Genomic DNA, 25,549 nt, shown 5'->3' with positions numbered 1-25,549 from the left:
GCCACCAGGTGGCAGGAATACGCAAATATTGTAATATGTACAAGCTAATTGTTACAAAACTAAAGTTAAAAATAAGATTGTTTTCTATGTTTTATCACTTTACAGGCGAGCTGGGCATCAGGCGAATTGTTCCAAACCATGAATTGGTGAAGCGTTTGTCTGACATGTATGAGGGCACTGTTTGTCCACAGAGCAGGGACTCGATTAAACAAGACCAGATGCTGCAGTCTGGTGTGCTGGACCAAGAGGTGAAAAGTAACATCCCTACACTGGGCCTTGAAGACGAGAGGCAGTCGGGCACATTCGGTAGTGTCCTCGTGGGCAACAGGATCCAGGTACCCAAGGATGTGCCGCCTCCGGGTACCAGGTCTCGACGGGCTGAAGCGGATGACTTTAGCCCCCATTTCTCTGCCAGTGATGAGAACACCCTGAAGGAGGACCTTCCCCGCGGGGCGCACATGCTGTGTGGCAACTGGCTGGCGTACTGGCAGTACGAGATTGGAGTCAGCCAGCAAGAGTCCCACTTCTGCTTCCACCAGATCAAGTTACAGAGCTTCCTGGGCCACTCCGGGGCCATCAAGTGTGTGGCTCCTTTGGGCGGGGAAGACTTCTTCCTGAGTGGCAGCAAGGACAGGACTGTCCGTCTCTGGCCCCTATACAACTATGGAGACGGCACGAGTGAGATGGAGCCGCGGCTCACCTACGCAGAGCACAAGAAGTCCGTCTTCTTCGTGGGCCAGCTGGAAGCCGTTCAGCAGGTGGTTAGCTGCGATGGAGTGGTGCACACCTGGGACCAAGCGACAGGTAAGAGAGGGAACTTCTGATCATTTAAAGGAATATGCACAGAAAGAGATAGGGGAGATGGGATCTTGCACTCTTGGGGCATGTGTCCTGTAGGGGCCAGTGCTTTAAATGGGCCAGCGCTGTCCTGTACGGAGTACCAGCTCTTTTTTATTTTGAGACGGAGAGTACCGGCACTTATGAAGAGAAATGCTATACTTTTAAATTGGAGAGTACAGGCACTTCTCAAAAACAAGCAGGTACTCACTTTTATTTTTCCATTTCAAGCACTGGTAGGAGCGAAGGAATTCTGCCCAATGCAAAAGATGAAAACTGTGTGGAAAAGAAGTGTGATATATTTGATGTGCATACCTAGGGAGGAGTGGCGAGTAGGAAGAACCCACACAATTATGATTATTCTTTTCACAAAATACTTGACAGAGGCACAGTGCACTGAATCTCTTTTAAATCCTCAGTGGTTCTGGGGAAGCAAAGAATTGTATATTGGATCCCTCTAGAACCTTAGGAGGGAGAGGTCTTTCTACCCAAAGCTGCCATTAACAATTTATTGAAAGTGCCAAAAAGCGCTTTACAAAGCTCATAAGTAAAGAACTAAATACAATTATGTTAAATTATGTCAATTATGTTAAAAAAAAATAACCTCCATTGACTAGTTTCCTTAGGCACTATCAATGTTATTTCCATTGTAGACTTTGGTGTGAAAAGTTGAATTGTGCCACCATCTAGTGGGCATATGTGAGACTTCTTGATTCCTGCATTACTTTCCCTCCTTCCCATTTCTTTTCAGTGTGAATCTCGCTATCTTTTTTTGCTGTCCCTAACCCCTTTGTGACCGCTGACCATGCAATTCGATGACTATGATAAGCTCTTCCAACTTCTTTACTTCCACTTCTACACTGGTCCGGATGCCACTGTCATACCCCCATTCTTCTGCAACGTTCCATAACCAACCAGTGACCGCTAATTCTCCCTCATGGCCTTACTCTTCACTGACCCCACGCACTGTCCATGGCCTCTCAGTATTGGTTTATGTGCCTCAGCTTTTCTCTTCATTTACTTGAACCCCTGTTGGTGACCTCGTTCTCTAGTCATCCCAGGGGTGTGGAATTCAATTAAATATCAACTTGTCCATGGGGGCAGGTTGCTTCATAAATCTACTTGTCCTGTAACAAAATCCACTTGCCCCTTTGGTGCCATGTAGTGCAGCGACAAATTATGGCAGCAATCTCATTATATAAGAGCTCTTATAGTCTCTCTTATAGTCTCTCAGATTATGCCAGGGCTCATAACATAGTAGTGTTTGAATACTTGCAATCCCCTTATTTTGGCACGTTTCCGCAGATCTACATACTGGGCTGAAGGTAGTGGTACGCAATAGTTTCAGGGTTAGAATGCCCTTTTAAGTCAAACCTACTAACTTGCATGTTTTAAGGGCCTTCAACAACTCTCCTCTAATCTTTTCCCATACTGAGAAATGTTGGAAATTTACTCCTGACAATGACAGACATAAACCTTCTTCCAGAGTTGGATTGGAGGAAAAGTGAACTTGCAAACACTCGGATTATCACATTAGCACATCTACACATACATATTTGCTCATGCTAAAATTCAGTTCACAAATATTTTCTAGGAGTACTAGTTTCTTGTCCTACTTCTGTAAATTCTTGGGAATTCACGAAAGCTGTGTAGCTGCACTTAATGCAAGGACATATACAATGGGTCCACTTTTGAGACTTTCTTTAATAATTGGGCCTCTAATTTGGCGTTGACAGTGACCTTTTGTGTTTATTAAAATTCTTTCTCTCCCTCTCTGTGTATTGGCTGGCTTCACTGTGAGTGACAACATTCTGCTCTTTCACATGGAGCATATCTGCAAACAAAGTAGTTTTGTTTAGTGCCAGGAACTACTGTGGCAGTGTATGCTTTTTGTGACCTCCCACATTTTTTTTTTTGCTTCTGCCAATGTTTGTTATAATGGTGAGGGCCCGGCAGCTCCCACACCAATAAGGTTTTACAAAAACAATGACAAAACAAGTCCCAAATTAACAAAACTAAAAAGCTGACCACCAATTTCAGACCTACTGGCTTTGCCAATGCTTGTATGTTTTAGGTTCTCCTAATCCTGTTGAAACTGGTTACACTGATTTTCCATTAAGAATATTTTTGGAAAATACTAGCATGCATCAACACATGTTGCTAAATGATGGAGCAAAGAAATGGCACCTGAAATTTAATTTTTTATGAACTTTTCTTTAAAGCAAAAAATCATCAATCTTGCTTTCAAGCTTCTGCAAATATTGCATCAAATCAGAGAGCATTCTGGGAGCATTATTCATGGCCTAATCTTGCTAAACTTTAAAAACGTGTGTACATAGTTTTATACTGGAACCATTGTCAGTAGTGCAGTTGGAGCTTACATTTACTTAAAGCGTTCACCCTAATAATAAAGACTTTCAATTAGTGAACCATAAATACAAGTTTGAGAATGCGCCATGAGGACAGAATCATGTACCTGTAAGCAATATTTTGTTCATAATGGTCTGTCCATGACACACTGTAATATGTATAAGATGGGTACATGATGGGTATGCAATGTGATTCCTGTGCAATGATATCAATAAAGACAAGTTTAAAAAAATATACAAGTTTGAACAGCATTAACATATGGGGCAAAAATATTACCTTAACTGTGGTACTGCAACCTGGCAGCCAAAAGGTGTGTGCTGAAGGGGGTTGGGCCTACTTGTCCCAAGTACAAAATACACATGAAAACTTGTTGGCCTTCACCCCAAACAATATGTCCTGGGCGCTGGGCTATAGGAATTCCACATCCCGGTCAGCCCTCTCCCTTTCTTTGGCTTCACTGATTCGTCTCTTTCTTGTGGTCATTGATCCTAATCGAGTTTCCTCTTTCTTCATTGTCCCATGCTAGGCACTGGTAACTTCTGTCTATGTGGTTTACTAGTCCACCATGGTCACTCCCACCAGGTTTCCTTTTCACCCTCTATCACGTTGTCTGTTGTCAGCTCTGTTTCTCTTTTCTTTCTGAAAGGTAAAACTCTGCGCACAGATGAAGCAGTGGACAGTCGTCACCCAATCACAGCTGTGGCCACCATGCCACCTCCGCACTGTAGCATGGCCGTGGCAGGAACAGACTCGGTCATTCGTTTTATAGACCACAGAAAGCCAGGGCTTCAGGTAGGGACGCCTCACTCTGTCATCTCTAGTTTAATTTGTCTTACCTTACTGTCACTGTGATGATTATTAATGTACCACAGGTCATGTGCTATAGTAAGGACAGACTAGCAGCTCTGCAGTCCAATTAAAATGTTGCCTTTTATTCCCCAGGCCAGTGCCTTCTCGCCACACCTACTGTTCACTGCCTTACTCTTAGCAGGTGACCTGTTTGACTTCCCTGCCAGGGTGTGGAATACCCTACTCCTGAGTTGGATGCTCATTAAGTATCATATTTGTAAATTATATAGACGTGTCCGCTCAGCACTATCAAACACTTTTAAGCACTGTGATGATTTGAGCCATAACCATTTATTTGGGGTCCGTATCTTAATAAAACAAGCATTTGCAATGCAATAGTTCTCGCATTATTTAAGGTTTGAGCTATTGGCATTGCTAAATAATGCAACACCAATAGCTCAAACTTTATCAATGCGAGACCTATTGCATTGCAAAGGCTTGTAATGGTCTGGCTTGACAGCTTAGCTGTGGCCAGACAATTATGTAAGAATTATCAGGAGAAGGGCGTTGGCTCCTCCTACGTGTTATGAGCTGGCAGTTGTTATAGGTGTCTCTTGTGGTGCTGAGGAGATTTTTATATCCATTCGACTTGGATTTTCCTATGGTGATGCTGTCAGCACTCTTAATGAGTTTGACATACGATTTTGCTTAAACTTGTTTAATTGGGGTTAAGTTTTATGACTATTTTTCTGTAATGCCCCTTCATGTTAGTCCATGCATTTTATTCAATAATGCCTTTACTAATAAGTTAGTAATACATCTGTTTAAATTTTGACCTAGAACTCGGTTATTAGCACTTTCTTGTTTATTCTGTTTTACTGCTGAAATGTATATTTTTCATGAGAAGTGTAGTCTCTAACTGCATGATCTATTGGAGATTCTGGAGCAAAGTTAATTAGGTAATAGTTGGGGTGTTAAAAATATTCGGGTTCAGGTGATTATTAGGGTTTGGCTCCCACACCCAGACCATTAAACAGCAGGAGGAACGCATTAGCGAACCACAGATAAGGGCTGGTTCTTCCTCAACCCACCAAACTACTGCAAGGACAAAGGAAGGGCATGAGGGAGCAGGGCTGCCCACCAGAACATATACAAGCCTGGTTTACATAAAACACAAGGACGCACCAACCCATCCTCACCTTGTAAACGCACATATCCCCAACACAACAGTGCCCAAATGAATCCAGGTAAGAGACTACACAAAACTTAAACATGAGGGGAGTTGGATGGCAACTCCTCACAAGAGGTGCAGGTACATCTTGACTATAGATTAATGCTACCACTACTTAGTCAACTACAACATGGGTAAACAGTGCAGAAACCCTTTCTATTAAAACAAGCATGAGAGGCGTGTTCCGTGAACATTTGAGAATCCGTGAACATTTGATCTGCCATTTTGTTTTGTTATGTTATGTTATTAAAATATTTCTAAAGCGCGCTATCACCGAGTGGTTGCTTGGCGCTGTAATCAGCAGTAACATGAACATAGAGGGGGATGTGTTTATGGAAATGCTTGTCTGAAGAGCCAGGTCTTCAAGGCTTTCCGGAAGGAGAGGAGGTCTTGACAATTCCGGGTCTCCACAGGGAGAGAGTTCCACATGCAGGAAGCGAGGGTAGCAAACCTAATTTTAGGATGTCATGTGGGAAAGAGAATCTGGCAGATGACAGACGTCTAAAATTTCAACTGCAAATAACTCTGGGCAAATGTGCTGAGAGGAAAGTATGTAAAATATCCAGAAAATGATACAAAATGACAGCTTATCATCAAAAATGGTCTTTATGACCTCATGTCTAAAAATGATGTGAGGACGCCTCCTTTCAATGCTGAAACCATAGTGCAAAAGGATTTATATTTCAGAACCCACACACTCACAATGTTCTCCCTCGATAGGGTTCAAACCGCATTAAGGAACCTGTATTCAGACGAGCTGCTGGGGGCACACAGGTAAAAACTCACCTGTCAGATTTCAAATGCGCATTCCATGTGGACCCCTGGCATGGCATGGCATGGCATGACTGGAAGGACTGACCTATTTCATGGGCTGCAGTCCCCACAGAGGCATCTCAAACTAGAGGAGTTTGAAGCTGTGCGATAAATCCATTGCAGTTCAAACAGGCCCGCGAGTGGTGCGCGCGCCACTGCGAGGCATATGTTTTCACTTATCGTGCCTGTGTCTGGGCACGATAATTGAAAACCTATGGGCTTTGGTGCGCGTAACAAACACCAATAGTACATGGGCAGAGCAATGCGCCCGCATTTGGCCTATTGTGTGCTCTGTTACAAAAAACACATACGCAAAGCCCAATAGCGGAACCCAACAGGAAAAGCTCACACACAAGCGTATGCGATTCCAGGGTCCGTTTTCAAACCCCGGACAAAAGGGCTCCTGCCTGCACGAGCTCTGCTACGCATGGCACGAGCCCTAAAAAATGTATAATAGATGCTTGACTTACAGAGGACTGAGCTGATGGGAGCAGATAGAGAAGTGTTAAGAGGAAAGAAAGAGCAATGGGGCTCCTTTCTAGATGAGTATGAGTCTAGGAAGATGGAACTAAGAAGCTGAGAGGTTCATAAGGTGTTTTGGGACTGTAGGAGATGGGCCAGGACAACAGACCAGATAGAAACAAGATGGTACTTTGGCAAAGAATGTTCCAAGACTATAGCGTTCCCATGGAGAATTGTACAAGATAGGAAGCCAGACTTGCAAGATAGGCGCTGACCTGAAAACTGTAGTTTATCGGAGAGATCTCCCTATTAGATATGAAGTTTCCATTTAGACCCTGTCTGTGCCCACTGCACAGCACATATAGAATCAAAGCCACAAGATGGTGCACAGTGTGGCAGTAAGGTTGGGAGGAGTCTTGTGTAAGGAAGTAAACAGAAGCAATATGTTCTTCTACCTTGCTTTGTGTTAATTGCCCAAAAATGCTACCCTTACATTTCTATGACTGAGACCGTCATGCCCATAGCAAGGCACAATTATGCTTTTATTGGAAAATGGAAGCTTTTCCAAGAGACATTTGGATCCCCTCTCGCGAATATGGCCTGCTTCAGAAGCAACTTGTTCAAAGAAGCCTGAGTGTTGAGTCGAATCGAGCCTGCCTGTAGGTAGCTTATCTGCTGGGTTGAACATGCATCGAGAATTCTGAGTGACATGGGCTGAGAAGAGCCTGAGACTAGTGGGCCCTGCTTCTCAGTAAGGCTAGAGCACTTGGTACAGAGGATGTAGACCTGAAAGATCTACAGCCTGCATTGGGTGTGTGCACATCTTACTCCTTCATATAACCAAGACATTTTGCATTAAGTTGGCCAATGATTTGTGCCATAATTGTTGTACCTGCATTGAGCCGCAAGCATCACTTTTGAGTAGTACCTCAACCAAAACACTGTCTGGTTTGACTCGCAGTGTGACAGCTCACGTTTGTTCAAAACAGCCCTCTGGGATTCAGCACCTCTTCTACGGGATTCAGCACCGCTTCTACGGGTCTGATCTACTAACTTAATTTGCACTGATAACAGTAGTGACTTGATAACTTTTGGAGCAGATTATTTCTCTAGTGACTTCTAGCATTTTCGACCTGTTTACCACTGAGTTATCCCATGGAATGTTTAAAAAAAATCTTTTACCTATTTTTTTTAAGACCTTTCAGTTTGTTTATATGTTACCTGTGAGGTAATTTGATCAACTGATGTAAACGTGCAACATGCACTACTATATCCGAGGGCGCCTTGCTACTTTGGCCAGGCTGCCAAGGGCAAGACAGGAATTCTATTCTCCTAGTCATGCTGAGTGTGCCTGGCTGGAGTCCAATCACATTAACTCCTTTGCTGCGGCGGCTATTCCGCCGCAGCGCTAACGGTCGCGGGCGGGCGTGCAGCTCACCCGCGCTGGTGACAGAACCGTTCCGTCACGGCTCGCGGGTGAGCTGTGCTTGTGACGGAACGGTTCCGTCATGGCCCCGCCCGCTTAATTAAGCGCGAAATCAGTGCCGCGCAGGCGCGGCGGCCGGGCCGTGACGGAACCGTTCCGTCACCAGCACAGCCCACCCAAGGGGCGTGACGGAACGGTTCCGTCAGCAGCATCGAAGGAGTTAAGACTCCTTCCTCTCACCACCTTTCCACGTCACGTAACATTTTAGTTGCCTGCTGAGTGCCTTAGGAGGAGTGGTTTCCGTAAAAAACAAAGACGGCTACTGTAAATTATTTTTACACCCCTTCCCCTCACCCCAAAAGTTCTATAAAGGATAATGTGGGGGGGGTGGGAGGGGGTGGGAGTAATCAGTAGTCATGTTTAGTCTGACATCGGCATACATTGGTAAAGATTAACTAGTTACATACTAGTATTTTCTTAACTAGTACATCGAAGAAGGGAGAAACCAGTTTAAAAAATATATTTATATAATAAATACTTAGAAGGGAGTGAGTGGTTCCTTTTGCTGCAGGCACATAATAATGTGCTTTGCTTTTTACCTAAAGTTTATAAATTTGGAAACACTATATGGCTTTTCTGGTGTTCAATAAAATAAGTATTGCTTGTGCTAGTTGAAATTTCCTTTTTCTTAAAGAATTTGCTTATTTTTATAGCAATTCCTTTTGTGTTTCAAACTGAGCGATAAACATGAAAACAAGGTGGTAACAAACATAAACAGATTTTTTGTTACTTATTTTCTGTCACAGATGAGATGGCTTTAATTTAATTTCTGGAAGAGTTGAAAATATGTTTATCCCATACAAGGTATGTGTGTATTGTGAAATGAGTATGCCCTTCCATTTTCTTTTTTAAGTTCTAAAACTCTTTCCAAATATCACAACTTTCTTAGCAGCAGTAAGCTTGCCACAAATCACCTGTGTGACATAGATCACATCCTTACAAGCAGGGAGGAAAATCATCATCATTATTATTATCGTTAAATGCAACTTTAATCTCCATATATTACCTTCCTTATGCATATATACCTTCCATGTACTTATGTATCTTTATATTTATTACTTTGCTTTCAATTCAGCATATCCAATGCACTACAATAAATCTCTTGTATATCCTCTACCTACACTGACTCATCTCAAACCTCATTCCACTACTCTCTCTCTAATGCACTACCTTATTTCTCACCCTATACTGCTCTCAATATATCCTCTATCTCAACTCAGACTCATCTCAAACCTCATTCTTTCCAATGCACTACCCTATATCTCAACCTATACCTTTCTCAATATGTCCTCTACCTCAACTCTCCCATTCATCCCATACCCAATACCACTACCATGATCCCCAAAATAGCCCTATCTGAAACTATTAGTTATAGATCCTGTGCCTCAGAATTACCCCCAGGCGTCGGTCTGGATTTTCTTAGCAGTACCCATGCGCTCCTTTCTTTTTCAGCACCAGCCAGCGCAGATCCGGAGAGAGCTTGCCCTTTAGTCGCTTTTTGACTAACCTTTTTCTGACTTTTTGTCGACTTCTTTTTAGTCTGACGACTCCTGGTGCATGAGGGATGTCCAGCCGTTGGCCCAGTTTCAAGCCTTGTGACTCCTGTCACAAGTTGTTGTTGGTCACCGATACGCACCTCATGTGTCTTTAGTGCAGGGAGCGTGATTTCAACCCGAAGTTGTGCTCAGACTGCCGGGCCCCAAACCCGTAATCATTGTGGGAGCAGTCCTGAAAGCTTTTGGAGGCCCCAGCAGTCTATTCCGCGCGCTCGATGTCCCGGTTGAGGGGAAGGTCGCAGAGCCATCACCACTCGTAATCGAAGTTTTCACACTCCTCGGGTAAATCAAAGCACAATAAGTAGAAGTATCTTTTCTCTTCCCCATCACCACGTCTGTCGTCCAACGCGACGCGAGACCCGGAGTGTTGCCGCTCTCCGGCCCCTTCCTCAAAGCCCGCTGGGACGGCTCTGTGCTTCCTTCCCTTTCCCGGAGCGTCCCCTGCCCAGCTTCATAAATTTTACGAAGCGATGCGCAGCATCTTTGGGCAGCCGGACTCTGCAGGTGCGCCTTCGGGTCCAACGGACGTGGCTGGGGGCTCTGGGCCTTCGATGCCAGCAGCTACGGAGGAGGGAGCTTCCTACGCTGTGGTATTGCTTAGGGCGGCTGAGGCCTTCTGCCTCGAGCTTCCTACGGTTGCTGTCAGGACTAACCTCCTGACTGAGGTGCTTCAGCCAGCAGCAGCCAGCAGCAGCTCCTGCTGCCTTTTTAATGAGGCCCTCACTGACATTCATCTGGGCACTTGGTCCAAGCCCATCACAAGGCCCCCTGTGGACAGGATGATTGCCCGATGCCACCACCCAGCCCGGGCGACCCAGTTTTCCTCTCCCAAAACCCTACCCCTGAGAGCTTGGTGATCCAAGCCTCCTCCTCAATAGGTGCATTCCCTACTCCTCCCCTAGATAGGGAATCCAAAAAGCTGGACCATCTTGGAAGGAAGATGTTTTCTTTCGCCAGATAGGACTGCGGTCGGTGAACACTGCATGGCTCTAGAGCCGTTACACACACACACACGGTGTAGGAAACGGTTGCACAAGTGCTGCCACAGTGCCCGGAGGAGGCCTGGACCTTGCTCACCTGCACAATGGCTGAGGGTCGAGATGCAGCAAAGTTCACCATCCGGTGTGGGCTGGATAACGCCGACTCGCTGGGTAGAACTGTTTCCACGTCGGTAGACCTGAGGCACTACGTCTAGCTGAGAACGTCTGGCTTCTGTGAGGATGTCCAATCTACCCTTTTGGACATGTACTTTGATGGCCGTCACCTGTTTAGTGACATGGGGTACAACGCACTCAAGCGTTCCAAGTACTCTAGGGCTACAGCCAGATCCTTGGGCCTCGCAGCAACTTCTCCCCCCATGCAGTCTGCCTTTCGTACCTTTTGTGGCTACGGAAGGAGTGCCCCACCACGTTCCACCCAGAGCTACAGGGCAGTGCAAGCTACCCAGCCTCTGCCTGGCTGGGGACGTGGGAGCCAGTGTCGTGGGTCTGGGGGCCAGCGGGCGGGCTGGTCCACAATGACCCCCGTAGCAGCCTCCAAACCTTCCTAGTCCAACCTTTCAGGGCCACCAGTGGCCAACTTTTGGACGATTTTGGAAACGTCATAAATCGAATAAAGGCCCTTCCCCAGGGAAATGATCCTTGGTTGCTCACAATTGTCTGACTGTCGAAAGGAAGCATCTTGGGCGCACATAGTGGACTTACTTGTTACAGATCCACTAATATTTCAAGGACGAAGTTGCAAGAATCCGCTTTCTCTTTCCTATGGTTGATATAGCTACTGCTCTAGTCCTCTATGAACGCAGTTACATGCAAATTTACGAACTATAGTTATCATGTTAAGTGGCCTACTCGGGGTGTTGCTGCCCCCAGGAGATCTCCTATTCTTTGTAATTTTCTCTTTTTTTATTTTAGGGATGCGTTGGAATTCACCGGATCCAGGTTCAGTGGTAATCCGATGTGAGAGGGGGGTGGTGGTCTCAGGTTGTGTGAGTTTAAATGTGTTTGTATGTTACAGGTCACTATTACCTTCACTAGCGAGCTGTTTATATTTAATTGCAGTAAAGCGTCAGTCCACATACTCTTATATTTACTGTGAGGGGTGCTGGACAGGGCTAGAGAGATTGGAGCTTAAATGTATAACATGGAATGTGAGGGGTCTGTCGAACCCCAGCAAGGGCCGACAGTTATTGACCTATTTGGCAAGACTCAAAATACACATTGCTTTGCTGCAAGAGACCCATTATGGCCCTAACTCGGTCAACCAAGATGGAGCTAGAGGCGGGACTAAGGGTGGGTCTAATGAAAAACATTTGAAGGGCTCAAGGATTTTTTTTCAGCTGCGAATGATGACAATTTGCTTCCCTCTGCAATTTATTTTTGATCCCCTTGCATGTATTAAGGTGTACTCTACATTTTCTCTTTTTTCAGGTGGTCACGCCACCTTTCATTTTAAATGTCCCCTCTTTCATCTATTCAAATTCCTTCCCTTGCTTTTCTGGGATACCCCTCCCCCACTTAAAATACCAGTCTCTGCCACTGCAGCTGTCGCTCTGTCTTCATTCAACAGGCCCTTCCTCCGACCTGTGTCATTCTCGAAAGCCTTGGCTCTTTCTTGGGACACCTACCCACCCCCCGACTCTCATCAGATGATCCTCATCTCATCCATCACATACTTTATTTTAAACCAACTGTCCCGCCCGCGCCCGAAGTGTATTCTCTGTCGTTTGCTTGCCCCTTTCTTCTTCTTCAGATAAGCCCTCGATTTAATCAGCTGACTGTGCTTATACCCCTTTACTTCTGAACGCTCTACTCAGTTGTCCCTTTTCTCACCCGCCAGCTGCTGTGCTATCCTCTCCGTCTTTTTCGCATAGGATGGATGCCCTCGCTTTCCTTACCCGTGGTGGCTCAAATAACCTCAATATCCCCCAGTGGAAGCCTGGAAGGTAGGAAACCATGGTGAAGTGCTGCAGCCGCTTAGTGCACACAGACACATTAATGTTTTTAGGCACAAGGAGATTGGGGCTGCGCACAGGGCACTCACCTACAGACTGGCAGAAGATTCCTTGTCACTGGGTCCACAATTGGACTGGCACTGGTTAGAAACCTGGTTCTTGCTCCTCGTCGAATTTTGTGGCTGTTTCCCTTCCTGCTGTGCTGGCAAATAAGAAAGGAAAAGCCAGAGCAAATTGTGCTTTTTAAAGAGCTTCCCTTTTTCCGCGCCACACAGCTTCCTGGCGGGTGAGGTCTCACGTTGCCAAGGCGTCACTGCCCTCCATGTGAAATCACCAATAAGTGCGCATGCACCGCAGTGTAGAACTGCGGTGCATGCTCACATGACTATGTGTGACAGTGAGTACCCATTTAAACCACTGCTAATCAGTAATTGTAGATCCTGGGGCACGATATTTGTTGGTAGGCGGAGATTTGGTCACTAAACGAATACTTCACATTAATGTTTATGCCCTCAATGTAGACGCGCTTGGCTTCTTTGCTAGTATCGCCACACATATTTCTGCAATCCCGATCAACTCTATCAAATTTGGGGGGGGATTTCAACCTCCCGCTGCAGCCAAGTCTTGGCACTACAGGTACAGGCCACATTACAAAACAGTACTCTACGGTAGTACTTGAGGCTTTACTACATACACACTTACTGGCTGATGCATGGCGACATTTGCAACGTGTAGACCAGGGATTCTCTTTTTATTTGGCACTACATAGCACCTAGTCCCATATAGATGGATGGTACAAACCCCGGACCGCTTGATCACGTTGCAGGAGGTTGATTACTTGCCTCGAACCCTGTTGGATAATTCGCCAGTACTGCTATCAGTGACTTTGCCCACAATTGCGCATCCCTTTAGAGCCTGGCGCTTCCCTACTGATGCTTTATTGGACATCGTTTTTAAGAGCGAAGTGCAGGATGCGGTTGTAGAATATTTCCATACTAACACGGGTCCTGTACAACGTTACACCTCCCTATGGGAGGCCTTGAAAGTCTACATCAAGGGTGTTTGCATAGCTAAACAGGCCAGAGTTTTGCTCACAATTCTCTGGGACCTCGACGCCACTGCGCGGGCGCTGCGGGATCTGGATGCCCAGACGCTGGCTAGGGCGACCCACAACCCCCTCCACTGCATCAGCGTGCGAGGCTCTTGGGTGATTTCCAGGATCTTCCATTACGAGGAAATATGCAAGCGCTCGAGTATATGGGGAAGGGGAGAGACCGGGACTCACGTTAGCCTGCCTGTTCACCCATAGACAGCACACCACGTACATTACTCAACTCCAGACCGTGGACTGTGCCTGTGTCACGTGACGCTGTTATTCTCTTTACCTTTCTGTCCTACTACACTCGACTGTATACCACTCCCCGCCGACCTGCACAGCCCTCCCTGATTATTTAACCGAGATGGCGATGGTGAGACTTGAAAAACGCCAACAGCACTTTTTGTCTTCGCCCATTGGCACGGATGAAATTGTGGCGGCCATTGACGGACTGGATTACTCCTGTGCCCCCGGCACAGATGGCCTTACTGGCATGTTCTATAAAACGTCTAAGACACTATTGGTCCCAAAACTTTTGGAGGTCTATGCGGAGGTGCTGGAGTCGGGCGAACTACCTCATACCGTGTGAGAGGCAATTGTAACTCTACTATGGCCGAGATACCCGCCACCCCCTCTCAACACAATCCCCAATGATGGGAAACTGGAAACGTTCTGGACTTTTTGGAAGACGGGAGGGAGTGACCCTCCCGGCCGTATTTATTAAAATATGAAACAAAATTAAAACGTTAAAATAACAGTTTCATATTAATGTACAATTTCATTTCCACATTTGCGATGTTTGGCTAACCTTAACATATTCTCTAATACAAAGGTTCTCCTAGCCGATCTAACATCCTACAAACTTTAAATTGAAATTGTACATCCTAACGTTTAAGGGCCAACGGCAAGGTCATAACCGGTGTCAAGATCCCTAAACCAGACATACCCCCCTCACTTGTGAGGGGCGACCGCACAGAGGCATACCTCAAGTGCATTTACTAATTTCCCTTGACTTGACGGGGGCCCCAATAAACTCGACGCCATTTAAAGGTCGTCCGAGGACTCGTGTGAGGTATCTAGAAGGTAGCGTAGACCCCCTCCCAAACCCCACACAACTTACCACATCTGCCGTCGCAGATGACCTGGCCCCAGGAAATTCCCAAGCAGGGGGCTGTAGCCCCTCCTACCCAGGAAGGGGCCTTGACCGCCTTTCCTTACCTTTCGGCGGCCCATCCTTAGACGGGACCGCCCCCCGTTGAGGGGCCAATGGCCACCTCCCTCGAGCGCTCCCATCCGTAATGGGTGACGCCCACCCCTAGGGATCTTCCAATTACTGCTCACCGATCATGACCTTACCGCCTACCAAAATAAATACGACAATTCTAACTAAATTACTAAATGACTAAATTACTAAAAGACAGTAACAATTACGACTTAGTACCAGGCATGATTACTGATCAACACTAGTGCATCATTACTTTATTTGCAAAACATACTACAATTAGACCATTCTTTATTGCATATTCAAAGTTATCACGACACTTATCACAACCTGCAAAAAATCAGCGTTACCACATCAAACTTTATTCAAAACCACTTGCTGTCCTCAGGGGCTGGTGGGTGGGTCAAAATTGGCTCTTCGTTCCGTCTCGAGCTCACGTGCAGCGAGGAGGTGCAGCTTCAGAGCACAGGAACAAGAGGATGCTTTCTTGGCTTGTTGCTCCTTTTATCCGTCTTCAGGGCGGGAGTAAACCCGCCCCTGCCTGCCCCAAAGGGCGTGGCCGGCCGCGTCAGTGTCTAGGCCAGCCCACTCCAGGGCGGGAAAAGGCGCGCCCCGGCTACGCCGCTTCGGGCATACCAGCCGAGACTCGCCTCCCGCCCAAGATGGCTTCCCGGGGGGATCGTGGTACTCCGCCATACGTTCGGGGGGACCGAATGGTCGCCCCTTTCCATATGGCAGAGATACCCGCCACCCCCTCTCAACACAATCCCCAATGATGGGAAACTGGAAACGTTCTGGACTTTTTGGAAGACGGGAGGGAGTGACCCTCCCGGCCGTATTTATTAAAATATGAAACAAAATTAAAACGTTAAAATAACAGTTTCATATTAATGTACAATTTCATTTCCACATTTGCGATGTTTGGCTAATCTTAACATATTCTCTAATACAAAGGTTCTCCTAGCCGATCTAACATCCTACAAACTTTAAATTGAAATTGTACATCCTAACGTTTAAGGGCCAACGGCAAGGTCATAACCGGTGTCAAGATCCCTAAACCAGACATATCCCCCTCACTTGTGAGGGGCGACCGCACAGAGGCATACCTCAAGTGCATTTACCAATTTCCCTTGACTTGACGGGGGCCCCAATAAACTCGACGCCATTTAAAGGTCGTCCGAGGACTCGTGTGAGGTATCTAGAAGGTAGCGTAGACCCCCTCCCAAACCCCACACAACTTACCACATCTGCCGTCGCAGATGACCTGGCCCCAGGAAATTCCCAAGGAGGGGGCTGTAGCCCCTCCTACCCAGGAAGGGGCCTTGACCGCCTTTCCTTACCTTTCGGCGGCCCATCCTTAGACGGGACCGCCCCCCGTTGAGGGGCCAATGGCCATCTCCCTCGAGCGCTCCCATCCGTAATGGGTGACGCCCACCCCTAGGGATCTTCCAATTACTGCTCACCGATCATGACCTTACCGCCACAGGCCGGATAGTTGACCGGCTATCCGGACCCCCCACAACACTCCTGCCTAAAGGTCATGTCATAAAGTCCTTAGCCAAGCTATCAGGTCTCCTATGAGTAACTCGTTCCCCACCCGGGACAAATGAACACCATCCCCCAAATCCATACCGTCCCCTTTAATACAACCATGCGAAATAGAATGCAGTGTATTTGAACGGAACAATCTACTCACTTTATTATTAATTTTCCTTACTGAATGATTCAGAGCAGAAACCGAAAGAGCCCCCCGCCACACTTTCCGTGGGATCATATGGGACCATGCAATTGTGCACCCTGGAACTCTTCTCGCTAACCAACTTACAGTGGAAAGCATCGCCTCAAGAAGAAGTCGTCTACCAGTGGTCACCAAATCGTTGCCCCCAAGATGTACTATGACTATAGACGGCGGTGACCTCGTCTGCCCTAACAAACCCTCGAAAAATGATCGAAACTGGTCAATACAGAGCCCGCCCTTTCCGTAGAAGGACACACTGTACCCGTATTCCCCAGCCACGTGAATCATGTCACCTGCTTTGAATACGTCCGTGGCACGCCTCACGTATGAGTGGCCCACGACCCACACCTCCTTTTTCACAGCCGGTGATGTCTGACCGCTGGCCCAGTGTTGGGTCGACTGCACAGTCCGCCCCGCCTCGTAGGCTTGCGCAACTGAAAACCAAAGAAAAACAAGAAGCGTGAGTACATCATTACAGCTTCACAACATGTGCAACCGCACATACCTTTTATAACAGTTCGAGGACCAACGTCCCACACGTTTAATTTGTTCGACATTCAGACCCCTGGCTGTAGCCTCTGTAGCAGCCCCTATCCGAAAGGAATGGGTCCCAAACTCGCCGGGGTTTAAGCCCGCGGCAGAAATCGACATCGCAAGCACCCGCTGGAACTGAAACCTCGTCAGTGGGGTGGCGTCAGCGTGTCTCAACAAGGTCCCCCCCCCATGATGCCACCCTTTGCGCTAAATATTCCTCAACGCACCTCACCGGGCACATGGATGACCCGGGAATCCTTTGTATCAGTATGCAGTCCCCCATCGAACCCTGATCGGTCTTGGACTTGACAAATGAGACAGTTATTGTCTCCCCCCTGACCTGAACGTGCTCTCGGCACAATCCCCCCAGGGTATCCTGTTTGTTTCTTGCCACTAGCTCGCTTACCCGCATAGCCCCATAGAATGCTAGCATAAAAGCGGCCCGGAATAACACTGTTTCATACAGGGATGAACATGTTGCAGGCAGTACAGATAACAACAAAGCCAACCTATCCAAACCTATCGGGCGCCTTTCATCTACTCTGCGACCCTCAAGGCGTTGCCACCCACGTAGCGCCTTTTGCACAATGAAAGACGTAGTCGGGTCCTGGATCCCATGAGCCCTTGCCATAAAGGAAATGGCGGCCCGATGCCTCTGGGCCGTAGCCACTGATTTGCCTGCCTGATGTAAGGACAGCAGAAAATCAACTACTAATTCTTCCTGGCCCCAAAGTTCCCTCCTAGCATCCCCCACAAAGGCCCAATAGGATCGGAACGCCCCTTGGTATGCCTTCCTCGTCCTGGGTGCTAAACTCTCTCCCACGAGGTGCTGTAATTCAGGGCACCGAGAGACCAGAGAGCTTCGGGAAAGGGTGCCGCCACCGGGTCCGCCGTGGGCAGAAAACCCCAGAAGGCCTGCATACGAAAACGAGAAAGTGCATCAGCCGCCTTGTTCATTACCCATGGCACATGTCTCGCTTTGAATAGGCCGTTCAACTGCATACACAATAATACAATTTCCTTAAGCAATCTCAGAATCCATTTGCATCGTGCTGCCTGGCTGTTGATACACTCAACCACGGTCATGTTGTCAGACCAAAACACCACAGAGTGATCTCTAAACCCCTCGGGCCAAGTTTTCAGGGCCACAAGAATGGGAAACAGTTCCAAAAAGGCAATGTTACTCGTCAATCCACACTCATGCCACCATAACGGCCATTTCTGAGCCGACCATCGTGTGCCAAATATGGCACCAAACCCAGTGCTCCCTGCCGAATCTGTCCACAGCCCCAGCTCCTCGGAGGACACCGCCGGTTTGTTCCAGACAATTCGACCATTGAAATCCGCCAGAAATGCCAACCAAATGCGCATGTCCTGACGAACCTCTGCCGATAACCGTGTGCGATGATGACCCTCCTTCAGGCCGACCATGGCTTGAGAGATCGAGCGGGAAAAGGGGCGGGCCATCGGCATGACTCTCAGGGCAAAATTCAGCTGTCCCACCAATTGTTGCAACTGATGCAGTCTGACCTTGGACTCCCTAATACATGCTTCTAAGGCTACCCTGAATTTTACCACCTTCTCTCTAGGCAACCTAAAACAACCTTCCACGGAGTCGAGCTCGATCCCCAGGAACTCGAGGCAAGTCGAGGGTCCCACAGTCTTACCTGGTGCCAATGGCACACCGAAATGCGTCATTAAGGTACAGAAGTCATTCAAAGCCTGTCCACATTCCGGAACCCCGGCCGCCCCCAGAAACAAAAAGTCATCGAGGTAATGCATGACATGTTGGAAACCCGTCTTCTTTGTGAAGACCCATTGCAGAAAACAACTGAACTTTTCAAAATAGGCACAAGAAATAGAGCAACCCATTGGCATACATCTATCCATGTAATAGTGACCCTGAAACATGAAACCAAGGAGACGCTGATCGTCTGGGTGTACCGGGAGCAACCGGAACGCTGACTCGATATCTGACTTCGCCATCAGCGCCCCGGGCCCTAGGCGATTCAACATGGCGACGGCCTCATCGAAAGATGCGTACCGCACCGAACATACATCCTGGTCTATTGCATCATTCACAGACCGACCATGTGGGGCTGATAAATTATGTATCAGTCGGAACTCACCCGGGTCCTTTTTAGGGACCACCCCCAAAGGAGAACAAACAAAGTTAGCACATGGTGGCTCGACAAATGGACCGGCCACCCGACCTCGAGCAACCTCCTTCCCAATCTTTTCCTGTACCACGGTCGTATGTTTCAAGACCGATATTTGATTTTTACATTGTCTTACACCCTGGAACTCCCCCACTGGGATGCGGAAACCATATGAAAACCCGTTCCGCAGCACCCCAGCGGAAGCATGATCCGGGTATTCGCTGAGCCAAGGAATCATTGCCATGGTATCAACCGGAGTAGGTAAAGGCGCCCCTCGGACTATTTCAGACCTGTTTGGCGCCTCCTTTACCCCCGTTATCACCCGTTTTGGCTCTGCACATGGACTCCGGATGGGATGGTTGCCCACACCCTCCACATTCGTGGCGGAATTTGCATGACCCCTGGGGCCTCGTACATTTTCCCCTGTTGAAGTTCCAACAAACCCCCCTTTTACCTGTGTTGCCGTTCGGCCTCGAGTGGTACTCGTTACCTGAACCTGATCGAAAGGGCGTCCCGGCATTTTGGCGGGAGGATTCCCCCCCGCTGCTCCCTACTAGTGGCACCTTTAACATACCAGTACTCTCCATTTTTGACCATGAAACAGAATCGTAACAATCCCAAGTTAAGTTTTTATCGTGCTCTTTTGCTTTCCTAAAAATATTATCGTAACAGAACCACTGACTGCCCCCATACGCTACGGAATATTCCATGATCCGTGTCTGGTAAATCGGCAATTCGGACAGCAACTCGGGTCTACGTTCGCCCACGATGGATGTAAAAATTCCCCACGCCTTGCCCCAATTGCCAATGTGTTCATCAACCTTAAAGGCGGCCATCTTTGCGCGCCACACACTCGGATGCATGAGATCCTTTTGGCCTTTTGGCTCCTAACATGCTCCATCTCGTAATGATCAGTAAGCAATGAAAAAATGTTTACATACTCATCTGCCCATATCTTTTCCTTAATAGCCCGAGGGACATGTTGACCCAACCTTTCCCTTCGTGAAGGTGCAGACTCATCCCTCGCAATCGGCAATGGCCGCTTACCTGAACCAGAAGCTGTATCTGCGGTTGAACCTGTTCCTGGTGGTTTTTCTACTGCCGCAGCCGGCGTGATAACTGGCGATGATGCCTTCGCCGCCTCCTTCGTTTCACGCAATTGCTTAATCAACGCCCGTGCGTCGTCAGCCGTGGTGCCCTCGCCATCTTTTCCCAACCACGCTGCTAATTGAGCTGCCAGCTCAGGCGGCATATCCTCCGCGGGCACGGGGGTGACCACTACGGGAATCGGATTCCCTTCTGCCGGCACCGAAGTTGGCTCCTCGAGTGGAGCACAGGGAACCGGGATGTCCCCCCCCCAGCTGCTCCCCTTCTGGGCCTCTTGCCTTTCCCTCCCGGAGCTGCTCCTGACAAAGGCCGTTTCGGTCCCTCTTCCCCATCTCGATCCGCCATCCGCTTCTTCAGATCGGTCACTTCCTTCATGAGTACCCGCAGCATCTGATCGGTAGTCATTCGCTTTCCGGCTTTCTTAGGCATTCTCCGACAGAGTTTCTGTAAGACAAAGAGAAAGATTACCACGCTCAAAATTGGCTCTTCGTTCCGTCTCGAGCTCACGTGCAGCGAGGAGGTGCAGCTTCAGAGCACAGGAACAAGAGGATGCTTTCTTGGCTTGTTGCTCCTTTTATCCGTCTTCAGGGCGGGAGTAAACCCGCCCCTGCCTGCCCCAAAGGGCGTGGCCGGCCGCGTCAGTGTCTAGGCCAGCCCACTCCAGGGCGGGAAAAGGCGTGCCCCGGCTACGCCGCTTCGGGCATACCAGCCGAGACTCGCCTCCCGCCCAAGATGGCTTCCCGGGGGGATCGTGGTACTCCGCCATACGTTCGGGGGGACCGAATGGTCGCCCCTTTCCATTCTCAAACAGGGCAAGCCGCCCAATAAGTGTGCCTCTTATAGGCCTCTATCTCTACTAAATCAAGAGTACAAAATATTGGCAAAGGTCTTCCCAATGCGAATATCACTTATAATAGGCCAGATAATCTCTCCCCTTCAGTCAGGCTTTGTTCCGGGCTGCTCAACTACGGTACACTTACACACGCTGTCCTCTGTTATTAATCAGATAACTCCTTGACGCTTAAAAAGCGTTTGCCTCCTTGGAGTGGGAATTCCTCCAGGCAGCACTCACTAAGCTTGGTTTCCCACAGAATTTCCGCTCCTTAGTCCGTTTATTATACACTAACCCTGTCGCACAGCTTGGAGTTAATGGGGGCCATCTGACAAATTCTCGCTATCGCGCGGCACCAGGCAGGGATGCCCACTCTCGCCCCTAATGTTCATCATAGCGATGGACCCCTGATGCGACATCTCTAAGAGTGTCACCTCCAAGGAGGGTTTGGGTTCCACCGAGGCCCCCTTCTGGCTTCTTTATATAGGACGATATCCTCCTATTCGTTCGAGAGCCTGCCACAAATCTCTCCCCGATTATACGTTCGCTTTGGTGTATGTTCTGGACTAGTCATTAACTGGACCAGGTCTGAAATTTTTCCTTTAACAGATGCCACCCTCCCCTTCGCATTGGACTTCCCCCTGCGAAGGTGTGACGACCCCTCCAGATATCTTGGTGTGGTTTTGCACCACACAGCTTCGGAGGTCATCCATCTCAATTACAGCCCGGCGGTCGACACCTTGTGGTACAGATAGATCACTGGAAAGCACGTCCATTGTCTATGGCTGTCCGGATTGCGATCATTAAGATGGTGGTCCAGACACAATATGCCTATTTTTGCTATCACCCAATGCACAATTGCAGTTTCTAAAACCTGAATACACTCGGCCCGTCCTTTTTTGTCAAATATTTTTATTAGCATTTTCATATTTTCATCATATCACACATTAGCACACGCATATTCAATTTGTTTCATACAATTCTTACATTCTTCCTATAAATAGTTTTTAATTACAATGATTCGCCTGGAATGGCATCTACATTGTACACGATATAATTGTACATATGTATATAGTCGCGATGCACTCAGGCCCATCCTTATCCTCTTTCCACTATTCTCCCACTTGTGCTCACTAGGACTCCAGCTGAAATTCATACATTGCAAACCACAAGCTAGGCTTGGGGGTGTCTCCGCAAATATTTAAGGTCTGAGTATTTGTATTCTCTGCACCTTCCACTTCTAGTAACCCTGCGACTGTCTCCTACCACTGAGGCCTTAAAACAGCACGCGCTCACTTGTTGTCAGCTCCAAACGAAAGGTGACCTGTTTAAAGACGGAAAAATGTGCTCAGTAACGGAGCTGGCAGAGGACTGTGATATATCCACATTAGACCGCTAACTGGTGCACAGAAAACACGGACCTCGCTGGTCGCGGCACTGCGCCCCTTGACGACGGAACCCCCGAGTTTCCACCCCTCACCACCGTAAATACATCACCCGACAGTACATATCTAGTTTCTAGACTGTGTCATCTTGCGTAGACACTCTGACCTGCGGTGGGTGGGGAGGGGGTGCGGGTGGCCTGGGAGGGGGACCTGGCAAACCTTTTGACAGACCAGATGTGGACCTATTGCTGTGAGCAGGCTCGTTATGTGCCCAATAATTACAAGCACAAGCTGTTACATTTTTAGTATTTACATAGTTTGTCACCCCTGTGCTGCTTGCAAAGATGGATCGCACTAAGCCAGATATATGCCAGAGGTGTGCGATGGCGCACAATGATATTATTCATTTAGCGTGGAATTGCCCTGCCGTCCTGGCAGTCTGAGAAGCGTTTTTGAACATTTTTTGGGACATTTAGGACAAATGGTCGAGGCCGAACTCACGCCCTCACCGCTCCTGGCGCATGTTCTCCCTCTGCGTGTTGGGATCAGACGCTTTACTGCAATTGCGCCATTTGTGGCCAAGAGACAGTTCTTGTTGCATTGGGGAGGAGTAGCACCGCCAATGGTGAAAGCCTGGTAGAAAGACTTGATGTATTGTGACATCACCAGCGATATATATACGTCCTTACTACCACCCACCTCAAGACCCAAAAATATTTGGCAACCACTACGCTTCTACTTGCTGCTTCACCCTGAACTCATTGACTGTTGTGTCTCCCATTGATAAAATAATTGCTGCGACAACTAGCAATTTGTGTTAACCTGATTCATTAAGATTCACTATTCTATGTACCTTCACTGTGATGTTTTTTGTTTTCTTTTTCTCTTTTCTTATTATTCTCGATGTCATATGTATCATTGTCATTCGTCATGCTTTTCTGCATGTCAATTTTGTATCAACATACTCTGTGCGCATTATGGCTTCTTTTCTTCTTTGGAAAACTGAAATAAAAAACAAGTTTTTAAAAAAAGTACACTGTGCAAAAACGACTAGCAGTGACGCTGACTCTGGAACTTCTCAGACCACCATGTTGAGGAGACCCCATAGACTCATTCCTCATACCAGGACTATTCATCACTCCCACACGGTCTGGACACAGCCTCACTTTAACAATTCTTTCAAAATTTCACCAATGCCCTCAATTACCAGCACAACGTTTCCCTTGATCTTCAACACTTTAACAGGCTCACCAATCGTTCCTATCACTGTTCAAAAATCAAATATTCACAATGACTTTCTCCATATTGTTTTTCCCTCCTCATTTAGTCTATATTCCATATCCTAAGTCCACACAAAGATTAAAACACTTCTTTCCAACACATGTTTTGTTCCTGAAAATTATTTCCATCGAACTTCTTCATGGCTAGAAGTAACTGAAAACCTTCATAAATATCTACTCTACATCAGATCCCCGTGACATGATTAATAGTGTTCACCAGCCATATCCGTGATAGTGATGTCATCTGGAACACTTAAAAGTTAAATATGTGGGTTCGGCAGGAGGCGGAGGTAAGGGGATTTGGGATATCGTCTATGGATTCCCAGGAAGAGAAAATCTCGCTATACGCGGATGATATACTAATTTATATCACCCGGCCAGACACTACAGTCCCCGCTCTGTTTAGACTTTTGGACCGATATAGCTCTTTTTCGGGGTATACAATAAACTGGCACAAGTCAATTCTGTATAGTCCGCGAAAGGAAGTATTGTGGCCACCCCTGCCTAGCGCCCTCCAGGTAACTCAAGCAGGGTTTACATATCTGGGTATCTACCTGACAATTGTCCTATCAAAAGAACATCTCGCGGGTACTGGCAAACTTTGTGGAGGATGCTCTTAAATGGAAAGCTCTACCTGTCACGATACTAGGCAGAGCCACAATGTTTAAAATGATCACGCTGCCCGCTTCCTGTATGCCCTACAAAATGAATATTTCCCGCTCCCTCGACAGACATTCACAGAATTCCGCTCCCTGCTGTGGCTGGGAAAACAACCCAGAAAGCTCTTGCCACGCTCCAGAGGAACCAGTATAATGGAGGGATCTTGCTACCGGATATGGAGGCTGAGCATCTAGCGCCGATTAATGACTGGCTTCATGCATCAGCTGACCACCCCACATATCGTTTGGAAAGGGACACTATGGCCAGACGTTCCAGTTTGCACTACTTGTATGGGGGAACGGGTAGGAGACGACTACTACCGGCCACACAAATAACCATAGGGGTCTGGGATAGGGCGACAAAGATGATGGGGTGGGTGCACAAATCCACGAAACAGACACCGAAATGGTCCTGCTCTTGGCTGAATGAGTTCCACAAACTCAGAGGGTTTAAGGGGTGGGATGACATTGGGATTTCCACTCTGGGGGACCTGGTGACGCGAGGGGACCTTCAATCTTACCAAACACTGCAGGCGGAGTTTGGCCTTCGTCCCTCACAGTTCCTTAAATATGCACAACTATGCCATGCATGGAAGGCTGAACCGGCGCTCGCTTCCCCCTTGCCGGATTATGCCCCGTTAGAGGGGAGTTTGCTGCAGGAACAGGTACCCAACAAACTGGTCTCCCTGACATACAAGACTCTGAATAATAATACACCGGATGGCCTGGGGAAACTTAGGGCAGCTTGGGAACAGGACGTGGATGAGATGGACACAGTGGACTGGAAAGCAGCCCTAATGCACAACAGGGAGGTGGCAATAAAGTTGCGACTACGACTCATCCAATACGAAATACTACATAGGGCTTACTACGATAGTCAGGCTACATCGTATGGGACGGGACAGTTACTCTTGCTGTCTTAGATGTAGACACCCATAAGGGTATTTTTATCATATTCTATGGGATTGCCCTGTTATCCGTACTTACTGGACATGGATACTAGGAGAACTGGGGGAGGTTCTGGAGACTGAGCTTACCAT

At 47.7% G+C, this 25,549-nt stretch overlaps 1 protein-coding gene across 1 annotated transcript in view; it reads left to right on the top strand.

The window, feature by feature from the left end:
- Positions 1–25,549, top strand: part of WDR81 (WD repeat domain 81) — a 141,337-nt gene that overhangs the window by 108,817 nt on the left and 6,971 nt on the right. Inside the window, exons 8-9 of the mRNA XM_086955203.1 lie at positions 106–804; positions 3,854–3,999. Coding sequence (XP_086811329.1) covers positions 106–804; positions 3,854–3,999 — 845 coding nt within the window. The remainder of the gene's footprint in view (positions 1–105; positions 805–3,853; positions 4,000–25,549) is intronic.

Source organism: Lissotriton vulgaris, chromosome 2_1 (assembly GCF_964263255.1).
Source record: "Lissotriton vulgaris chromosome 2_1, aLisVul1.2, whole genome shotgun sequence".
Lineage (NCBI taxonomy): Eukaryota > Metazoa > Chordata > Amphibia > Caudata > Salamandridae > Lissotriton > Lissotriton vulgaris.
This window is presented reverse-complemented; position numbering and strand designations above follow the sequence as displayed.